The sequence below is a fragment of the Ovis aries genome, chromosome 2, assembly GCF_016772045.2.
Source record: "Ovis aries strain OAR_USU_Benz2616 breed Rambouillet chromosome 2, ARS-UI_Ramb_v3.0, whole genome shotgun sequence".
Classification (NCBI taxonomy): Eukaryota; Metazoa; Chordata; class Mammalia; order Artiodactyla; family Bovidae; genus Ovis; species Ovis aries.
Window position 1 is genome coordinate 132273369 of NC_056055.1, and position 22027 is coordinate 132295395.

A 22027-nucleotide genomic window follows, 5' to 3' on the forward strand; every position below is an offset into this window, starting at 1 on the left:
GCAATTAACATCTTAACTTGTAACAGTCTAATTTGGATTAATACCAACTTAATATTGTAGCGCAAGAAAAGTTACTCATATAGTTCCCACCCTTGTGTTATTGTTGTCTTAAAAATTGTAGTTTTTACATTATAACCCCATAAATAATCATTATGCAGTTATCTTTTAAATGAGATAGGAGGGGGGAAAAAGGTTACAAACAAAAAATACACCTATGCTATCTTTTGTGTTTACTATAGAGTTACCTTTTTCAGTGCTCTTTACTTCTTCATGTGGGTTTAGATTACTCTCTCAGTTCAGTTCAGTTCAGTCACTCAGTCGTGTCTGACGCTTTGCAATCCCATGAATCGCAGCACGCCAGGCCTCCCTGTCCATCACCAACTCCCGGAGTTCACTCAGAGTCGCGTCCATCGAGTCCGTGATGCCATCCAGCCATCTCATCCTCGGTCGTCCCCTTCTCCTCCTGCCCCCAATCCCTCCCAGCATCAGAGTCTTTTCCAATGAGTCAACTCTTCGCATGAGGTGGCCAAAGTACTGGAGTTTCAGCTTTAGCATCATTCCTTCCAAAGAAATCCCAAGGCTGATCTTCTTCAGAATGGACTGGTTGGATCTCCTTGCAGTCCAAGGAACTCTCAAGAGTCTTCTCCAACACCACAGGTCAAAAGCATCAATTCTTCGGCGCTTAGCCTTCTTCACAGTCCAATAACTAGATGGACCTTAGTCGGCAAAGTAATATCTCTGCTTTTGAATATGCTACCTATGTTGGTCATAACTCTTCTTCCAAGGAGTAAGCGTCTTTTAATTTCATGGCTACAGTCACACTCTGCAGTGATTTTGGAGCCCAAAAAATAAAGTCTGACACTGTCTCCACTGTTTCTCCATCTATTTCCCATGGAGTGATGGGACTGGATGCCATGATCTTCATCTCTCGTGTTCTTTAATTTCAGCCTGAATGACAACCTTTAGTATTTCTTCTAGGGCATGTCTGCTGGTAATGAATCTTCTCAGTTCTTGTTTATTTGAAAATGTCTCAACCTCTCCTTTATTTTTAAAGTATAATTTTGCTGGATATACAGTTCCTCCTTAATGGTCTTTCTCTTTGAGCACGTTGACTGTGTCATTCAGCTGCATTCTGGCTTCCATTAGTTTTCAGTAGTCTGTTAATGTTATGTCTAGGTGTGGATCCTTGTGAGTTTATCTTACTTGGATTTTGTTGAGATCCTTAAATGTATAGATTAATGTTTCTTTTGGTCAATACCAAAATCAGATTGAATATATTCTTCACAGCCAAAGAAGGAGAAGTTCTATACAGTCAGCAAAAACAAGACCGGGAGCTGACTATGGCTCAGATCATGAACTTCTTATTGCCAAATTCAAACTTAAATTGAAAAAATTAGGGAAAACCACTAGACTATTCATGTATGACCTAAATCAAAGCCCTTGCGATTGTACAGTGGAAGTGATAGATTCAAGAGATTAGATCTGATAGAGTGCCTGAAGAACTATGGACGGAGGTTCATGACATTGTACAGGAGGCAGGAATCAAGACCATCGCTAAGGAAAAGAAATACAAAAAGGCAAAATGGTTGTCTGACGAGGCCTTACAAATAGCTGTGAATAGAAGAAGTGAAAGACAAAGGAGAAAAGGAAAGATATACCCATTTGAATACAGAGTTCCAAAGAATAGCAAGGAGAGATAAGAAAGCCTTCCTCAGCAATCAATGCAAAGAAATAGAGTAAAGCAATACAATGGGAAAGACTAGAGATCTCTTCAAGAAAATTAGAGATACCAAGGAAAAATTTCATGCAAAGATGGGCACAATATAAGACAGAAATGGTATGGACTTAACAGAAGCAGAAGATATTAAGAAGAGGTGGCAAGAATAGACAGAAGAACTATACAAAAAAGATCTTCACGACTCAGATAATCATGATGTTGTGATCACTCACCTAGAGCCAGACATCCTGGAATGTGAAGTCAAGTGGGGCTTAGGAAGCATCACTACAAACCAAGCTAGTAGAGATGATGGAATTTTAGTTGAGCTATTTGAAATCCTAAAAGATGATTCTGTGAAAGTGCTGCGCTCAGTATGCCAGCAAATTTGGAAAACTCAGCAGTGGCCATGGAATTGGAAAAGATCAGTTTTCATTCCAACCCAAAGAAAGAATGCCAAAGAATGCTTAAACTACCGCTCAATTGCACTCATCTCACACGCTAGCAAAGTAATGCTCAAAATTCTCCAAGCCAGGCTTCAACAATACGTGAACCGTGAACTTCCAGATGTTCAAGCTGGTTTTAGAAAAGGCAGAGGAACCAGAGATCAAATTGCCAACATCCGCTGGATCATCGAAAAAGCAAGAGAGTTCCAGGAAAACATCTACTTCTGCTTTATTGACTATGCCAAAGCCTTTGGCTGTGTGGATCACAACAAACTGTGGAAAATTCTGAAAGAGATGGGAATACAGACCACCTGACCTGCCTTTTGAGAAATCCGTATGCAGGTCAGGAAGCAACAGTTAGAACCGTACATCGAACAATGGACTGGTTCCAAATAGGGAAAGGAGTATGTCAAGGCTGTATATTGTCACCCTGCTTATTTAACTTATATGCAGAGTACATCATGAGAAATGCCAGGCTAGATGAAGCACAGGCTGGAATCAAGATTGTTGGGAGAAATATTAATAGCCTCAAATATGCACATGATACCACCCTTATGGGAGAAAGCAAAGAAGAACTAAAGAGGCTCCTGATGAAAGTGAAAGAGGAGAGTGAAAAATTTGGCTTAAAACTCAACATTCAGAAAACTAAGATCATGGCATGTGGTCCCATCACTTCATGGGAAATAAATGGGGAAACAGTGGAGACAGTGTCAGACTTTATTTTGGGGGACTCCAAAATCACTGCAGATGGTGACTGCAGCCATGAAATTAAAAGACACATGCTCCAGAAAAGTTATGCCCAACCTAGACAGCATATTCAAAAGCAGAGACATTACTTTGCCAACAAAGGTCCATCTAGTCAAAGCTATGGTTTTTCCAATAGTCATGTATGGATTGAGAATTGGACTATAAACAGAGCTGAGCCCCAAAGAATTGATGTTTTTGAACTGTGGTGTTGGAGAAGACTCTTGAGAGTCCCTTGGACTTCAAGGAGATCCATCCTAAAGGAGATCAGTCCTGGGTGTGCATTGGAAGGACTGATGCTGAAGCTGAAACTCCAATCCTTTGGTCACCTGCTGCTGGGAAAGATTGAGGGCAGGAGGAGAAGGGGACGACAGGATGAGATGGTTGGATGGCATTACTGACTCAAAGGACATGAGTTTGAGTAAACTCCAAGGGTTGGCAATGGACAGGGAGGCCTGGCATGCTGCAGTCCATGGGTCACAAAGAGTCGGGCACAACTGAGCAACTGAGCTGAACTGACTGAATGTTTATTTTAGTCAAATATGTGATATTTTCTCCTTTGTTTCTTCAAATATCTTTTCTTCTCCTTTTCTTGTCTCCTCTCTGTCTGAGACTTCCATTATCCATATGTTCATGTGCTTAAAAGTTGCTAAGACTCTTTTCTTTCATTCTTTTTTCTTTCTGTTCCTCAGACCAGATACTCTCTATCTTCAATTAACTTATCTTCAAGTTCTTTTGGCTTCTCATACCTCCTGTTCATCCCTCTTAGTGAATTTTTATTTCAATTATTATAATTTTCAATTCCAGAATTTTTTATTTGGTTCCTTTTATGATTTTCATCTCTTTATTAATATTATCTATTTGGTGAGACATTTTTCTCATGTTTTTCTTTAGGCTCTTTTTTGGGGGGGCAGGTCGGAGTATGGTTTCCTTTAGTATTTTGAACACATTTATATCAGCCAATTTAAAGTCTTTGTCTGGTAAGTCCAACATCTGGGCTTACTTGAGGCAGTTTCTGTTGATTGCTTTTTTTCCTGTTTATTTTTTTTATTTCTCTCTCTCAGTTTAAAATGGAATAGTTTAAACGAATACTGGAAATAATATCAGCTCCTGACTCATTCCATCCAGGCTTTGCTGTTGTTTATATTTGTTTCTGTTATTGTTGTTTCTGCTATTTGTTGTTTACTGGCTTTCTTGAACTATCTTTGTTGTGTGTGGCAACTGAATTCTCTCCTTAGTTAGCTCAGTTGTCAGCTAATGACTGGGTTGAATTTCCTTAAAGAAAAAAAAAAAGAACCAATAAGTCTTCCAGCCTTGCTGAGGGATCTGTGTGCATGTGTGGGGTACCTTCAATTCTCTGACAGGAAGTTTACTTAGCTTTCACTTCTGCTTTCACAGAACTTCAAGGTCAACCAGAGGTGGGAGTTTAGGACCTTCTCTGGTCTTTTCTGAGCATACATTCAACTCTATATTTCCAGGAATGTGTCGGAACTTTGCAAATCTCCCTAGTAACATCTTATTCCCATACTTCTTCTTTTAAGTTTTCTGGTCAGCTTCTTGTTAGCTGTAAGTGTTTCTCTGCCAAAAGCAGTTGTGATATTAAACAACTGCTGCCATTTTACCCCCCAACGAATGCTTTGGGATAAAGGGTGTTCTTAGTGAGCAAGCTCAAAGTCAGGTCAAATACAGAAAAGCTTTATGAGTGGAGGTTTCCATGGAGCTGCCAAATAGGTCAAATAATAACAATTCTCTAGGGGTGTGACTTTTGGGGAGCTCCAAACCCATTGTTCCTCCGCCAGTGGCTACTTGGCAACTGGTTTTCAAAGCTAGCGTGATTATGAGTCTGTTGGTTTTCACCACTACCCCAGAGCTTGAGACAGGGAGATGAGAATAAGGTAAGTTAAAATAACACACAACTTGCTGTCCTTATAGAGATTCAACTGTTTTTCTTGAATGAACACTCTTTGGATTTTTGTAAGCCTCTCTTTAATTTCCTCAGTTTTCAAAAAGTTGATTTTGACCATTTTTTGCTAGCATTCTCATTCTTTTATGGAGGGACAAACTTTTGTAGGCTTTACCAATTTGGAAAGTCTCTCTGTTCTACTTACCTTCTTTGAAACGTCTCGATTACCTAGAGTAGTAAGTTAGACAAACTTACACACTGATGTAAGACAGAATACTTCTATAGTATATCATGACTATATTCTCTTTTACTTTCTTGTTCGTGGATCTTCTTTCTTTAACTGCACCTCTGCTAGGAAGCATGTGATGGGTGTTTTGTAAGAATAAAAATGTGATACTTATTCTATTTTCAAGGAATGAAGAAAATCTTTAAAATATTAAACATTAAAATAGCATCATCACCACCATAACCAGTCATCTTTGAAATGTAAGATTTGTGTTGTTGTGTAACTTCCTATAAATGAGAACCTTAGGACATTCTTTTTTTTTAATTTTAATTTTTACTTTATTTTGCTTTACAATACTGTATTGATTTTGCCATACATTGACATGAATCAGCCAGGGGTGTACATGAGTTCCCAATCCTGAACCCCCCTCCCACCTCCCACCCCATATCATCTCTCTGGATCATCCCCGTGCACCAGCCCCAAGCATCCTGTATCCTGTATCGAACATAGACTGTCAATTTGTTTCTTACCTGATAGTATACATGTTTCAATGCCATTCTCCCAAATCATCCCACCCTCTCCCTCTCCCACAGAGTCTAAAAGTCTGTTCTTTTTGATTGTCCATCATCTGATAAATTCAGGGCTGCTGAAACTTATGCCAATATTTAATGTTGCTAGTTGAAAAGTAAAAGATCCAGATGGCCCAACTTCCTTTTGATTGTGTAACAAGGAAGTGGATCAGTAGCTCAGTCTTCCAGGTACCAGCAACTGAGCTCTGAGGCTTCCACTTGGTGCCAAGGCCGCTTATTTATCAGGAAGCTCCATTGTTAGAGTCATCTAGTTATATCCAACCTCCTTTTCCCACAAAATATAGAGAATGTTATATGGATGGAGTGTTGACACTGGAACAATTTATGCCTGACCTGATGCTTTTGAACTGTGGTGTTGAAGAAGATTCTTGAGAGTCCCTTGGACTGCAAGGAAATCCAGTCAGTCCATCCTAAAGGAGATCAGTCCTGGGTGTTCACTGGAAGGACTGATATTGAGGCTATAACTCCAATGCTTTGGCCACCTGATGCAAAAAGCTGACCCATTTGAAAAGACCCTGATGCTGGGAAAAATTGAAGGCAGGAGGAGAAGGGGACGACAGAGGATGAGATGGTTGGATGTCATTACTGACTCAAAGGACATGAGTTTGAGTAAACTCCAGGAGTTGGCAATGGATAGGGAGGCCTGGTGTGCTGCGGTTCATGGGGGTCACAAAGAATTGGACATGACTGAGCAACTGAACTGTGCAGGGATAATATCACTTTGATATTTCTGGGCTTAAATGGCCCCAAATCCCCCTCCCCAAATATAACCCTATTTTATAAATAACCTCCATGGCAGTAGTAATGTATGTGTCTATACCCCATTTGCATAATACTAATTATAATAATCAAACATCAGTGAGGGAGAGGCCATATTTCTAATAAACTTTTGTGTCTTCCAAAAATCTTAGGAAACTCAAGGAGACATTTCCCAAACATCTAGCTTTCACTTCTCAAATATATTTTAGTTATTTTTTTTCCTTTTTCCTGACTTAGAATATGAAGACTAAATGAAAGACAAACCTTCTCATTACCCTATGTATTTTGGATCAGTGGTCTTATCACTTTAGTAAGACTGTCACAGAGAAGGATAAAAGCTATAAAAACATTCCATGAAAACAAGGCACATGAAGAAGTACTGAGATCAAACATAAAATAGTAGCCTGTGCAGGTCAGCTGTCCCCTATATTGATGCCACACAGTAAACAGAATCATAGCAACTTGAAAGTTAATGATTGGTTTTTTTATGCTTTACTGTCTCATTTTTTTAGGTCTCTCATTTAACATGCCTTAGTTAATATTTTAACGCATTGAGTCCACTTCTTTCTTGCTGTGTAGACATATGCATAGGACTTGTGGGAAGATATGCTCTCAGTCCAGAGCAGACGGGTGGAGGTGCCCACAGGAGCCCCAAAGAGAGATGTGATAGGGCTACTTGACACACCGAGATGGATAGAATTTTAACTTTATCCTTTATTGTCAACAGTTTTACCAGCTAGCACATTTTTACTTCAGCACCCCTCCAAATCTGGCAACAATGCCACAGCCAAAAAAACAGTCACATCTTTCCTGTCCCAGTAGATAAACAGACTATACCTCACCTAGTGTTTTTAATAAATGAAGAATCTTTGGGCTACAAGGAACTAATAGTGAGAGCTTTCTATGTGTTATGCATTATTCAACATTACATTGTTGTATCCTCAAGACAACCCTGTAAAATGGGTTGTATTTCCCCTAATTTCTGTTATGGAAACTAACAGTCAGAGTTATTAAAATTTGATCTGTAGTCTCATAGCAAGGAAATGTTGGGCCAAAATACAAAGAAAAACAAAAAACAGAAACAACCCCCGAAAACCCAGATTCACTCCGCTATGAAACCAAGCAGTTGTCACTACCTGATACTAAATTGTAAACGCCAACTACTCACAGTAATGCCATCTGACATCCAGCTGAGAGGTGCAAGATGCTTCCCAAAATGACACCAACTCCTTGGAGTGATAAATCTCATCATTCCCATTGTACAACTTGAGGAAATGAAGGGCAGGAAATGTGTTATTTGGTGTCCATGTCTTAATTTCTGATAACACAATACCTAAAATGAGAAATACAAGTGTAATGAAGTATCCTCAAGATGGACCATAATTAACAAGTTCAGGTCATGATAAAATTCAGAAGGTCTGCAACTTAGAGCATCTTCCTCTCCCACCACAGTATAACAATTGACAGGCTGGTTCTACTTGCTAATTAAGTTCTCTCCCATTACCTTTTATGTCTAAGACTTATTTGGTAACCTTCAAAGATATGCTGAGGGCAGTAGGAAATTATTAATGTCCTAGATCTAGGCATTTGAGATTCTCCTGCTGGGGTCCTAGCTTTGAGTTCAACTGATATTGACTTAGTTCCTTAATCTCCTAATTAAAAGACAACTTCAAATAATGTTGCACAGCTCGAAGCTTCAGGAAGGACCCAGAGATAGACAGGTTTACTTGAGAAGAAAAAATAAAGGCATTTCTCTTTGTGAACCAAAAGTTCAGACTGACCTCTGGTCAATGGAGCAAGATGGAAACTAGTACCAGGTACAAGGTGTAGATTAAAAATCAGTTTTTGTTTACAAAGCATAAAAAAGAAATTTCGGTCTGGAAGAGTTCTTGGTGTTCCTGATTCTTCGTCTCTCTGAATCCTACCCCCACTGTATAATACTCAGCCTATCAGAGGGCAACTGATAATCAATCATGACCCGAAAATAAGAAAACAGATTGTGTCTATGTTGAAACTTCTATTCCTTACCCAATGATCTATTTTTAGTTAATGGTCACAGTTGGTTTTTTTTTAATGATTGTTAACACGTCAAGGAGAGTGTGTTAGTTCAATCTTGCAAATGTTAAATTTGAGATGTCTGTGGATAACCAGGAGGCAATGTCCAGAAAGTGCTTAGATGCATACATAGGGAACTTAGGACTCAATGGGCTGCTGACATGTGTGTGGGAACCATAAGTATAAATGTGGTTGTGTTTGTGCATGGAACTACGCAATATAGAGGCTGCCTCTTCTATTAGAGCCGTAGTCATCACTTCTGCCATTTAGTCTAAGTTTTAGCTCTACCATTCATTACACCAGTACAGAAAACCTCACACTTCTAAAGCTTGAGTCCTGTTGTGGTTTTGTCTGAATTGCTTTTTCCTTCTTTCTCTGCCAGATGACTCTTACTTATCCTCCTTATAAGATCAGCTTATACTAACTTCCTTTGTGAAGCAGTTCTCAAATATCATTCCCAGCCTAGACAGAACTGATCCTTCTTTTCTCTCTTCCCAAAATGTCTTTACATCTTCATTTAGGGCATCACAATCCATTGTCATTGCTTGCGAGCTTCCTGAAGGTGGGGCCTCTTTAGTTTCTGTCTATATCTCCTTCTGTACAGGTAGGGGGAGGAGCTGAGGAGACCATATGTATACAGATGGGTTCCCATGTATCAATTCCCTTTTGTCAGAAAAAAAGAAAAGACCCTTATAGATCATTTCATTCAAGATTCACTTATGACTTTCCAGCATTTTGCAGCAGCCCAACTAATGGTCATTCTTGAAAGAGTGAAGTATCGGGAGCCTCTAGGAAAGACAAGTCCCATCACTTCATGGCTAATAGAAGGGGGAAAAGTGGAAACAGTGTCAGATTTTCATTTCTTGGGCTCCAAAGTCACTGTGGACAGTAACTGCAGCCATGAAATTAAAAGACGCTTGCTCCTTGGAAGAAAAGCTATGACAAACCTAGACAGTGTATTAAAAAGCAGAGACATTACTTTACTGATAAAGGTCCATATAGTCAAAGCTATGGTTTTTCTAGTAGTCATGTACGGATGTGAGAGTTGGATTGTAAAGAAAGCTGAGCGCAGAAGAATTGATGCCTTTGAATTGTGCTGCAGAAGACTCTTGAGAGTCTCTTGGACTGTGGGGAGATCAAACCAGTCAATCCTAAAGGAAATCAGTCTTTCTGATTTTGAGAACAAAACCATCAATACAGACACAGTCTAATGATTAACATCATTTTATTCAGATATTTTGTCTTCTAATTTAGAGACTCATTTTGAGAATTAATTCTAAAAAATAGTCTTATATTTATTTTCATACAGTTTTCTATGTTTGAACCTTTAGCTGAGAGAGGTTTTTCAGACAATTAAACTTGGTGAAGTTCCTCATCCTGGGGTATTTTATTTGTCTGATTAGTTTTACTTGTATAGATTTCTCTCCTACGCTGCTTGGCACCTTGTCGACCTTGATGTTTGTATTTACTCACTGGGCCTCATTTCAGGGACAGCCACATTTCAGGAATTATGTGTTCTGTGCAATAAGACAATTCTCTTTTATCCCTCCACGGTCAGTATGTTTCAGCTCATGAAGTTCTCTTTGAGTCAGTGTGAATCTCATACTTGGAATCAAGATACCACTGAGGAAGAGGAATCAAACTGTAGCTCTTTACAGGAAACTCACTTAAAAACCCAAGCTTCCTATGCACCTGGTCCTAGTAAAATATAAGCTAAAGGATTTCTTTACTATTTTCTTGTTACTTTAAACTAATCTTAATCTTAACTCTTTAAAGAGTTAAAATAACCTAACTGGTTATTTTGCAGTTATGCACATGGCAACTGAGATCCACTGAGCTACCACAATCTCATCTGCACTCACAGCCTACGGAGGAATCAAATTTTTGATGTGTTTCCAAACTGCAGTGAGTCTCCTTAGATTGATTGTGAAAGTGTTAGTGGCTTAGTCATGTCCAGCTGTTTGTGACCCACCAAGGATCAAACCCCAGTCCCTTGCACTGCGGGACTCCCTGGTGGCTCAGATGGGAAAGAGTCATCCTGCAATGCAGGAGACACAGGTTCAACCCTTGGGTTGGGAAGATCCCTTGGAGAAGAAAATGGCAACCCACTCCAATATTCCTGCCTGGAGAATTTCATGGACAGAGGAGCCTGATGGACTACAGTCCATGGGGTTGCAAAGAGTCAGACACGACTGAGTGACCGACAGTTTCACTTTCACTCTTGCTTTGCAGGCAGATTCTTTACCATCTGAACCGTCAGGGAAGCCCTTAGATTGATTATGGCCCCAAATGACCTTCCTCAGTTCTCAGATCCGTGCTTAGCCTCCCCCAACCCCTACATATCTTTCTCATTTCCTTCCCTAGCTCATCCCCAAGGTCCCACCACAGCTCTTCTCACCACACTGTAGGTCAGCACTTTCTACACTGTTTCATCACAGAGGATGTAAAAAATAATTATGGTACACCAGCAGCACAGAATGAATCAACTGATCCATGAATCTCTGCAAGAAATGATCAGCATTCAGTCATACCCTTTTATAAACTGACAAATGACTTCATTAAATTGGATCCTTATATCAGGTCCATTTTCATGTTTCTTCCTGTTTTCTGCTTTCATTGTAGCACAATGTGAAATTTCACTTCTCATGGGCATAATAAACAAAATAAAACATGGACTTTTTTTGTTGTTCTTTTGCTTGTTTGAGAAAATAAAGAGCTTGTCTTCTCTTTGAAGTCCTCAGTCTTTTTACCTCTTTAATTTAGCCACCACCAGAGAAATTCACCTCTGTTTTTTATTAATGCTTTCATTTTCAGCTGGAGATCCATAAGGAATACGTTTATGTGCAAGTAACATTTAATACGCAATAAGGACTGAATAACAAGCATCACAAATCCATGTTGAACTTATCAGACGCAGACCAACGGTCATTACAGATGAGATGTATTAATGATGGTAAATAATGTCTGCGCTTCCCTCTCATTCACATAACCAGTGGACACTCCATGCCAGTTCCTGGCATTCCCAGTACAGCACAAATTCCACACAGACACATTATTGCATAATAACAATGACTGGCTCAGATGGTAAAGCATCTCCCTACAATGTGGGAGACCCAGGTTCAATCCCTGGGTCAGGAAGATCTCCTGGAGAAGGAAATGGCAACCCACTCCAGTACTCTTGCCTGGAAAATCCCATGGACAGAGGAGCCTGGTAGGCTACAGGCCATGGGGTCGCAAAGAGTCGGACAGGACTGAGCGACTTCACTTTCACTTTCTATGTACAGAATTTAGTGTTTTTCTTTTGTACACTGCAGCTCAGATTAAAAAGTCAATAGAGTTATTATTCTTACTATAGTACATTCATTAACATCTTCAGGAACCCAGGGTTCCACGGAATGTACTTTGAAAAGCATTGCCCTGTACAGTTACATTCATTTACGTAATTTCAATTATTACTGGCCACGCCATAAACCTAACATCCTCCAGGAAATCTTCCTTGATGTTGCTAATTTGAACAGTACTCCAGTTTGTACTTCCTGCAGCTCCTGGCAGTGCTCAGTAGGTACAGGAGGAAGAAATGATGGAGGGGAGGGATGAAGTGGGGAATCTTACTAATTCTTATGGCATTTGTGTAAATTTGACCTTTGTAGTGAAAGGGGCACAGAGGAAAGTTAACAAAATCATTTAACATAAAATTCCTTGTTAAAATCATACATGGATATATTTTAAATTATTAATGTCAAGGGTAGGGTTAAAACATTTCTCAGTAAGATTTTGTAAGTAGGAAATGTATTTTTGTTAAGAAATATACTCTGACACTACAAAAAATGGCTACAGAACACTAAGATGGAGTCTAGACACGCTCTTTTGCTACACTTCTGTAAATTTTCAATTTGTTTCTGAATTCTTCCTCACTCTTGGGTTTCATTTTCCCTAGTATCAAGCATCTAGTCTGCTCTGTTAAGAGGTGTGGGCTGAGGAGGGTGAGTGTAATTTATTATGCCGTGGCATTGGCATCTTATCATCAATTTTGGTCATTTCCGGATTATCTGTTCTACCTCTGCCTGCTTTGGGGGCTAAATAAAACCTAGAGTTGTCCTCTGGATCTTAAAGAATCTATCATTTCTACCCATGGAGCTGATTATTTTACAAGATAGCAGGTAAGTCATTTTGACGTAGCTGCTGCTAATTACCTTGCTATTGTTCTGTGACTAAAGTCACATGCCCCTTCTTAATGAGGATGGATAGTCCTGCTACAGGAGTACTTTTACAGGTTAGCTTTCAGGTAAACTGATGTTTTTCTCTTTTCTTTCTGCTTGCCTTGGTGTTCTGATAGTTTCAAAGAAAGCATGGAGAAATCATCGTACTCTGACTGGCTAATAAATAACAGTGTTGCCGAGCTGGTGGCTTCCACGGGCCTTCCAGTGAACATCAGTGATGCCTACCAGGATCCCCGCTTTGATGCTGAGGTAAGAGGAGGCCTCTGGTTGCAGTTTTAAGGTTCTCTTGTCACCCTGTGGATGCATTGCTGGCCAGAGCCCCAAAGGAACATCATGCAAATCCACAGCAACTCCTGAGCTGACTGGCAGTTCTTCTGAATCTTTCCCCTGTGATCTGACTTTCCACATCGCCTACTGCTGACTGACAGGCTTCCCTCATGGCTCAGCTGGTAAAGAATCCCCCTGCAAAAAAAAAAAAAAAAGAATCCCCCTGCAATGCAGGAGACCCTGGTTCGATTCCTGGACTGGGAAGATCTGCTGGAGAAGGGATAGGATACCCACTCCAGTATTCTTGGACTTCCCTTGTGGCTCAGCTGGTAAAGAATCCACCTTCAATACAGGAGACCCTGATTCGATTCCTGGGTTGGGAAGATCTCCTGGAGAAGGGAAAGGCTACCCACTCTAGTATTCTGGTCTGGAGAATTCCATGGGCTGTAAAATCAATGGGGTTGCAAAGAGTCGGACACAACTGAGTATAAATGCTGTGTTTGACAGGAAATCTTCCTTTCTCTACCCTGATTTGTGGCAAAATGGCTATATAGTTTCACTGCATATGTTTGACCCTGCCACTTACATTGTTCCATTTTACACACCGCTGAACTTTATATAATTGAATTTATACTGTATGTATTCTTCTGTGTCTTGCTTTTTCATTCCGTGTATGTTCCTGAGTCACATGCGTGTGTAATTCATTCATTCATTTTCACTGCTGCAGAGTATTCCACTGTATGAATCAGCATCATTTTTTAAATCCATTATGGTGTTGATGGACATTCGGATTCAGTGTTTCACTGTTAACGCACATAACTGCAAAGACACTCTTAACTCTCTAGCCTGGTGCTCTTTTTTACTATGAGGAACATTTTCTATTAAACATGTAGTTAAACCCATGCAATTAAATATATTCAGGCACATTTTATATTAAACATAGTTTATGTTAAACAATGAAATGGTTAGTAATAAAAATGTGTATGTAACATAATTATTTCCCAATAGATATTAGAACAGCTACCGTATTTTAAAAGATTGCTCCCAAGGAATGGTACGTTGGCTTCTGTTACTGTTTAAAGTTAATTATGTAGGCATGCATTGTGCTGATGTGCAAAATATATTAAGACAATGTAGATTCTGACTTGGCAGAAGTTTAATTCTAAGGTAGTATAGGGTATCATATAGATAAATTTACATGAACTCATAAAATGCCTCCGTGTGTGTGTGTGGTGTGTATTCAATAAATTAGGAGATTAAATTACTAGGTTACCAAGCTAAGGTCTGAATAGTAGCAGGAGTGTTATGGTGGTGACGATGGTGATGAGATATGTGTTCCAGGCAAGGCTGAGAGCATGAGGAGTCTGGGAACAGAGATGAATTAACATAGCTGGAGGGTCGGGTAGATGAGGCGGGAGGAGAAAGCAGGGGCCAGATCATCCAGAGGCTTTGACAGACGTGCTAAGAAGTTTGAGTATTTATAATGGGCAAGGGGAATCAGTAGTCAACTTATCAACACGGGAGAAGAAGGAGTTATACTTTAGAAAGATCACACTGGCTGCAGAACAGAGACTAGACCAGTAATGATAACTGAACATTTAACTGGAAGTGAGAGTTAGTCCTGGTTTCTCAGACTCCACTTTCACTTTTCACTTCCATGCATTGGAGAAGGAAATGGCAACCCACTCCAGTGTTCTTGCCTGGAAATCCCATGGACAGAGAAGCCTGACAGGCTACAGTCCATGGGGTCACAACGAGTCGGACATGACTGAGTGACTGAACATGGCATGGAAAGTTTCAATTCCTGAAATTTATGTTTCTATAGCTGCCCAGAATTCTCTTCCCCCAGGTCACATCTACTATGTATCCTCTATTTATTCTCCAGCATCTAGCTGCAATGCCTGTATCTTGGACATCCTTTCGTGAGCTCCCTGCCTGGGTTGGGTGTCTCCAGTGTGCTCCCTTAGCCACCCCAATGCTAACCACCCTCTGGCTAGCTTCAGTTTCTGATACATTATTTCTGAGCTTTGAGATACCTTCCTTGGGAGAGTAGACAATCCAGAATTTCTTTAGGTCTCCACCTGTAAAGAAAAACACCACCAACCTTGGTTCTGTGACTAGCAAAGCAGAAATGATTTACAGGTGTCAATATATGTGTTAACATTATGATTGGGTTAGGACTGATGTTATAAAGTTTTGCCTTTTGCTGTGCTTCTTTCCTTCTTGATTTCAGAATGCTGAACAACAGATTTGTAAACACACAGTTTTGTGAAGAAATGATCTCAGTATTCTATTATTAACATCAGTAGTACTGAACAAACTGAAAGGCTCACTATAGGAAAAAAACAGTTAATTGCCCATTCGTTACAAAGTCAACATATTATATTAGATAGTTAAGAGATGATGGTTGATTCTTACACCAAATTATAGTGCCAAGTTTGGTATGGATTGCTATTATTCTGCTCTTAGCTTTGGACCAAAAGTCAAATTCTGGGGAAGCAAAAAGAGTCAACATATTTACACCATTTTAAAAGTTGCTTCATAAGGCATATGCAAAAGTATAATAAAACATGATGAAGCTTCCCAATAAAACATGATAGAGTCAATGCCCACTACCCAATTTAAGAGAAAGAACTCGATCATTGCTTCTGAATCCTTGTATTGATCTTCCTTAGTTCAGTCTCCTTTATTTTCCCACACGGAGGTAAACCATTATCCTAATTTGAATTTAACAATTTTTTGCTTTTATGTATAGTTTCACTGGGGCTTCCCAGTGGCTTTGTGATAAAAATCTGCCTGCCAGTGCAGGAGACATGAGTTCGATCTCTGGGTTGGGAAGATCCCCTGGAGAAGGAAATGGCAACCCACTCCAGTATTCATGCCTGGGAAATCCCATGGACAGAGGAGCTTGGCAGGCTACAGTCCATGGGGTTGCGAAAGAGTTGGACACGACTTAGCAACTAAACAATGATAGTTTCATCATGTAGGTTTTATATATTACATTTTTTATATGTTATTACATGTTTTGCACATCTGTGAACTTTATACGAATTGAATTATTCTGTATGTCTTCTTCTGTGGCTTGCTTTTTCAAATTCAGTATAAATTCCTGAATCAAGAGCCCTTGTACTTTGTTCATTTGTTTTCAGTGCTGGTAAGTGTTCCACTGTACGAATGTGTCGCTCCATCCACTATAGTGCTGGTGGACATTTGCATGATGTTACATGCATAACTGCATTCTTGGCCATTCCTGTCCATACCTCCAGGTACACACGTGCAAGAGCTCTTCCAGCATCTGTACCTAGGAGAGTGAGCTGCTCAGTCTCAGGCTACAAGTATCTCCACCTTTAACAGGAGAATAAAAAGTTCTTGCCCAATCATTGCCCTTTTTCCTTTTGAAAAATAGCTTATGTAGCAAAAAATAATTAGTATCTCAAGAATGCTTCTTGCTAATACAATACAGTAAGCCTGAATATCCCATATCCTTATGTCTACGGGCAGACTCTTATCTCATCTCTTCCTGATTAGTGATTTACAGTCAATTTACATTTTCCTCCACACTTACAGCCCATTCCAATATAAGACAGCCTGCTCGCTCATTTACAAAAAAGAACAATTTGGGCTCTTGAGCAGAAATGCGACAGTTAGTTCTATGGGATTGAACATAAAAAATTCATGCTCTGATCCAGTAGTTAGAGGCAGTGATGTCTGAAGACAGTAAACTGTGGTAGGTTAAGTAGTGACCATTTTGTGAAATCACTTTCTTCCCTATGGTAAAATAAAGCAAGTACCTAGGCCACCATTGTTTCTTGGCCTTCCCCCTAAAAGGCTTTCGAGCTGCCGCACAACTAATACCAATTTAAATGCAAATCTGGCAATATGTCATGATTTCTACATGTTCTCTTTGAGTGGTGCTGAAATTTAAAATTTCCTTATGTTTCCTTTCTCATGCAGAGGAGGAAAATTGGAAAAGAATTAATCAATGCGGATAGAGGTGAAAGAGAGTGAGAATTCTGCCTAAATAGATTTGTCCTACAAATGTATGTGTGTTATGGTGTATGTGTTATGTATCATACCAGGAAAAGAGAATTACTTATCTGCTTAGGCTTCCTCCCTTTTCAAGAATATTTTGTTTCACTGATCCGTGTCAACTGCTTGTGTTAATGATGAATGAAACAGAGCCACAGTGCTCTCCCCCAAGAGGCTGAGAGGCATGAGCCTTCTCCTTTATTTTATTTTTTAAATTTTATTTTAGTTTTTTATTTTTTAAATTTTAAAATCTTTAATTCTTACATGTGTTCCCAAACATGAACCCCCCTCCCACCTCCCTCCCCATAACATCTCTCTGGGTCATCCCCATGCACCAGCCCCAAGCATGCTGTATCCTGCGTCAGACATAGACTGGCGATTCAATTCTTACATGATAGTATACATGTTAGAATGCCATTCTCCCAAATCATCCCACCCTCTCCCTCTCCCTCTGAGTCCAAAAGTCCGTTATACACATCTGTGTCTTTTTTCCTGTCTTGCATACAGGGTCGTCATTGCCATCTTCCTAAATTCCATATATATGTGTTAGCATACTGTATTGGTGTTTTTCTTTCTGGCTTACTTCACTCTGTATAATCGGCTCCAGTTTCATCCATCTCATCAGAACTGATTCAAATGAATTCTTTTTAACGGCTGAGTAATACTCCATTGTGTATATGTACCACAGCTTTCTTATCCATTCATCTGCTGATGGACATCTAGGTTGTTTCCATGTCCTGGCTATTATAAACAGTGCTGCGATGAACATTGGGGTACATGTGTCTCTTTCCATTCTGGTTTCCTCGGTGTGTATGCCCAGCAGTGGGATTGCTGGGTCATAAGGTAGTTCTATTTGCAATTTTTAAGGAATCTCCACACTGTTCTCCATAGTGGCTGTACTAGTTTGCATTCCCACCAACAGTGTAGGAGGGTTCCCTTTCTGCACACCCTCTCCAGCATTTATTGCTTGCAGATTTTTGGATCGCAGCCATTCTGACTGGTGTGAAGTGGTACCTCATTGTGGTTTTGATTTGCATTTCTCTAATAATGAGTGATGTTGAGCATCTTTTCATGTGTTTGTTAGCCATTCGTATGTCTTCTTTGGAGAAATGTCTATTTAGTTCTTTGGCCCATTTTTTGATTGGGTCGTTTATTTTTCTGGAATTGAGCTGCAGAAGTTGCTTGTATATTTTTGAGATTAGTTGTTTGTCAGTTGCTTCATTTGCTATTATTTTCTCCCATTCAGAAGGCTGTCTTTTCACCTTGCTTATATTTTCCTTTGTTGTGCAGAAGCTTTTAATTTTAATTAGATCCCATTTGTTTATTTTTGCTTTTATTTCCAGAATTCTGGGAGGTGGATCATAGAGGATCCTGCTGTGATTTATGTCTGAGAGTGTTTTGCCTATGTTCTCCTCTAGGAGTTTTATAGTTTCTGATCTTACATTTAGATCTTTAATCCATTTTGAGTTTATTTTTGTGTGCGGTGTTAGAAAGTGATCTAGTTTCATTCTTTTACAAGTGGTTGACCAGTTTTCCCAGCACCACTTGTTAAAGAGATTGTCTTTACTCCATTGTATATTCTTGCCTCCTTTGTCAAAGATAAGGTGTCCATATGTGTGTGAATTTATAAAGCCTGATGTAAGATGGTATAGATCATAACATAAAGACCATCAATTCAGATAATTTCTTTCGTTAACATAGTATTTTCCCCAAGGTAAACAAATACTCAGGCAAAATGGAATTGTTTCACCCTTTCACTAAAGGTAATTCTAGGATTATCTTAGAGGTAGAGGGTACCTTTTAGAACTGTGCTCTCTTCTTGCAAAGGTTTGAGTCCTCTCTTCTTAAGTCTGGTACATGGGTCCATAGTTTTTCCCAATAATTACAATGTCATTGTTTATCGGTGGTAGAATATAAGGAAATCATTTTTTAAATATAGGATTAATGGATTATCTCCAGTAGGTATCTCTATTGGAGAAAGCATGTGCTTTTATATTCTCTACATTACTGACTTCCCCAAATAATTTGAAGCTGGTTAACAAAAATCATAATTTGCAGAGGAGTTTCATGGGGAATCCTTTTCAAAGCATTTCCTATTTTTTTCTTATAGATTTTCTCAACATAAGTCTATTCTGAGCACTGGTATCTATCCTACTTTTCTCAGTGGCTCACTGGGTAATCCTGGCCACTTGGATTCTCTTCACTGAACATGAATAAGGACCCCAATCATTAGTAGTGAACTGGAATAGAGCTCCCCTAGTGGATTGGCCTTATTTCTGCCATTTCAGACTGTAGATACATCAACTTGCAGTTAATAGAAATATTAGAGATTTCTTTAATTTACAAGTGAAGAAGCAGAGGCTCAGAGAGCTGAAGTCACTTGCCTGAGGCCACACAGCTTCCTTGAGACAGGGCGCAGAACAGCCTGTGGACCTTGTGGTACCTAGTTTATTCCTCTCTCCCTAAGTGGCCTCTCAGGGGGACCAGCTACTCAGGGGCTGCCTGGAAAGCAGGGTTGCCACTGTCGTTTCTCCCTCCACAGAGATGTGAACTTGTAGCCAGAAGACCAACCTTTTTGTCTCATCTGCCCCAATCACCAGCTGGGTAGCCTTAGGCATACTACATTTATACATATTGTAGCATATAAAATTCTATATAAATGTTTTGTAAATCATGCTTATGGTTATATTCCTATAACTATATAAATATCTAAATGTCAGGTGAAGATTTTATTCTGGTTGAGGACTAGGTTTTTGGTTCTGAGGGAGTGCTGGAGGCAGGTGCTTTCTCTAAATGAGAACATCTTTACACGCAACCACAGATGAGTAGATCTTAATCATGGACAAACCAACGTGAATGTCCTCTTCCTCCAGAGACACAGTGGGGAAGAAGAGGAAAGTCTCTAGCTAAAGGGAGGATAAAGCATGATTGTTCATGGGAGTAAAGAAGAGATGGTGGCAATAATCTGATGACTTGTAGGTCTTCAAGAAAGCCAGGTCTTTAACCTGCCTGGCCAGAGAAGAACAATAGCATGTGTTAGCTACAAAGATGTACGAAGCTGGACACATGTTCTGTGGCCCGTGTGAGGATGTTCACCATATCCTCCCACGTAGGGACCAGCCATATGTGACCCTGGCTCTTCACAAGAATGGCTGGCCGGTTATCCAGGGGCCAGGCTACCTGTGCACATTGTTGTTTAGTTGCTAAATCATGTCCGACTCTTTTGTGACCCATGATCTGTAGCCTTCCAGGCTCCTCTGTCCATGGGATTCCCCAGGCAAGAATATTGGAGTGGGCTCCCATTTCCTTCTCCAGGAGATCCTCCCGACCCAGGGAACAAACCTGCATCTCCTGCATTGCAGGCAGATTCTTCACCACGGAGCAACCAGGGAAGCCCACCTATGCACATAAGAGATGCTCAGATTTGGGGAGCTGGCTACTGTCCAGGTCCAAGCAACCCACCAATCTTTAAAACATACAACAAAAATCCAGTGACTTATCAGAGAATTTATTCCATCAAGGTTTGCCTTAGCTGTGCTGTTGAAGTAGAAATTGTATTTCTAACTTCTTTGCCTTCCCTGTGTATGTGGTAAGTTGCTTTAGTTGCATCTGACTCTTTGCAACCCCACGGACTGTAGCCTGCCAGGCTCCTCTGTCCATGGCATTCTCCAGGCAAGAACACTGGAGTGGGTTGCCATGCCCTCCTCTAGGGCATCTTCCCAAGCCAGGGATCGAACCCAGGTCTCCTGCTTGGCAAGTGGATTCTTCACCACTAGTGCCACTTGGGAAGCCCTATTTGTCTTCACTATTTTGAAATCTCAGTTGTGAAACTATCAGTCCTCTTTTTGATAGAATCTACAAAGGGGAGTCATTAATGTGATGTAAACCTCCTCCCAGGTGCTGTCAGGCACTTGCTGTGAGGGCTGTGGGCAAGTAATCATCGTTGTCCACCTGCTGCGTGTTCTCTTTGTGATTGTTTTAAATATTTAATGGAGTCCCCTCCTTGTGGTGAACAGAGCGGCTTAGCCACCAAGGCACAGTGATTACTTGCCTCCTGCCTGCCTGTTTGAGTTGACTCCTAAGAGTGGTGCCTGCTGGGCTTGATAGCGAGCTTGGTTTTAAGGCCAAATTCTTTGATTTATGTGTGGGAAATTATGACAGAATGGTTATATAAGATAGTTATCAAGCCAGAATCAAATTTCCAGCATTTAAATTCTGTAGTCTTATGAAGATTACTGTATGTTTATTCTATTACAAGGTTCTGCGATTCTCGAAAAACAGAAAAAAACCTATTAAGGATAACTGATTATATTTACTTATAGTGACTCAAGAAACACTCATTTTCATGGGTTATTATGCTAGTGGGTTTTGTAGTCTAATCAGTTATTTGCTCCACGGTGGGGGTATTCATGCTTGGCTTTCTAAAGACATTGACAGGAATATCATGTATGTTAATTTTCTTTTGCTGTGTAACAAATCACCACAAACGTAGAAGCTTAAGGCAAACATCTGTTTATTATCTCACGGTTTCTGGCATGGCATCATTGGTTTCTCTGCTAGGGTCTCACGGGGTAGAAAGCAGGAGCTGGCCAGTGGCATTCTCACTTGGTCTTGGCATTCTTTTCAAAGCCTGTTCAGGTTGTTGGCAGAATTGGGTTCCTTACAGTTGCAGACTGAGGTTCCCATTTTCTTACTGGCTGCTGACCGAAAGTCTCTCATAGCTCCCTGAGCTTGCCCTCAGGTATAAGCCACATGGCCCTCTCACAATATGGCAGTTTACTTCTTCAAAGCCAAGAGGAAGAACTCCATTTGGCTCTCGCAGAGGCTCACATAATGTCAAGAGTGAGCATTTTATAGCATATAAAATTCTATATAAATGTTTTATAAATCATGCTATGGTTATAAGCTCAGAGATGGCTGTGCCATCACCTGCGCCTTATAACATGACCTAATCCGGGAAGTGACAGTCCTGTCATATTCACAGGTCGTGCCCACCCATACTTGAGGAATGGGGATTATACCAGATCTGTACAAAATGGAGAGTGGGCACGTGTGAATCTTAGCAGCCGTCTTT

The 22027-nt window shown here is 40.1% G+C and overlaps 1 protein-coding gene across 3 annotated transcripts in view; it reads left to right on the forward strand.

Annotated features, from left to right (window-relative positions):
- The window catches only part of PDE11A (phosphodiesterase 11A), a 462517-nt gene that overhangs the window by 234953 nt on the left and 205537 nt on the right, over positions 1 to 22027 (forward strand). For all 3 annotated transcript variants that reach the window (XM_042243674.2, XM_004004552.6, XM_060409727.1), the window contains exon 6: positions 12774 to 12906. In XM_042243674.2, the coding sequence (XP_042099608.1) occupies positions 12774 to 12906 (133 nt within the window). The remainder of the gene's footprint in view (positions 1 to 12773; positions 12907 to 22027) is intronic.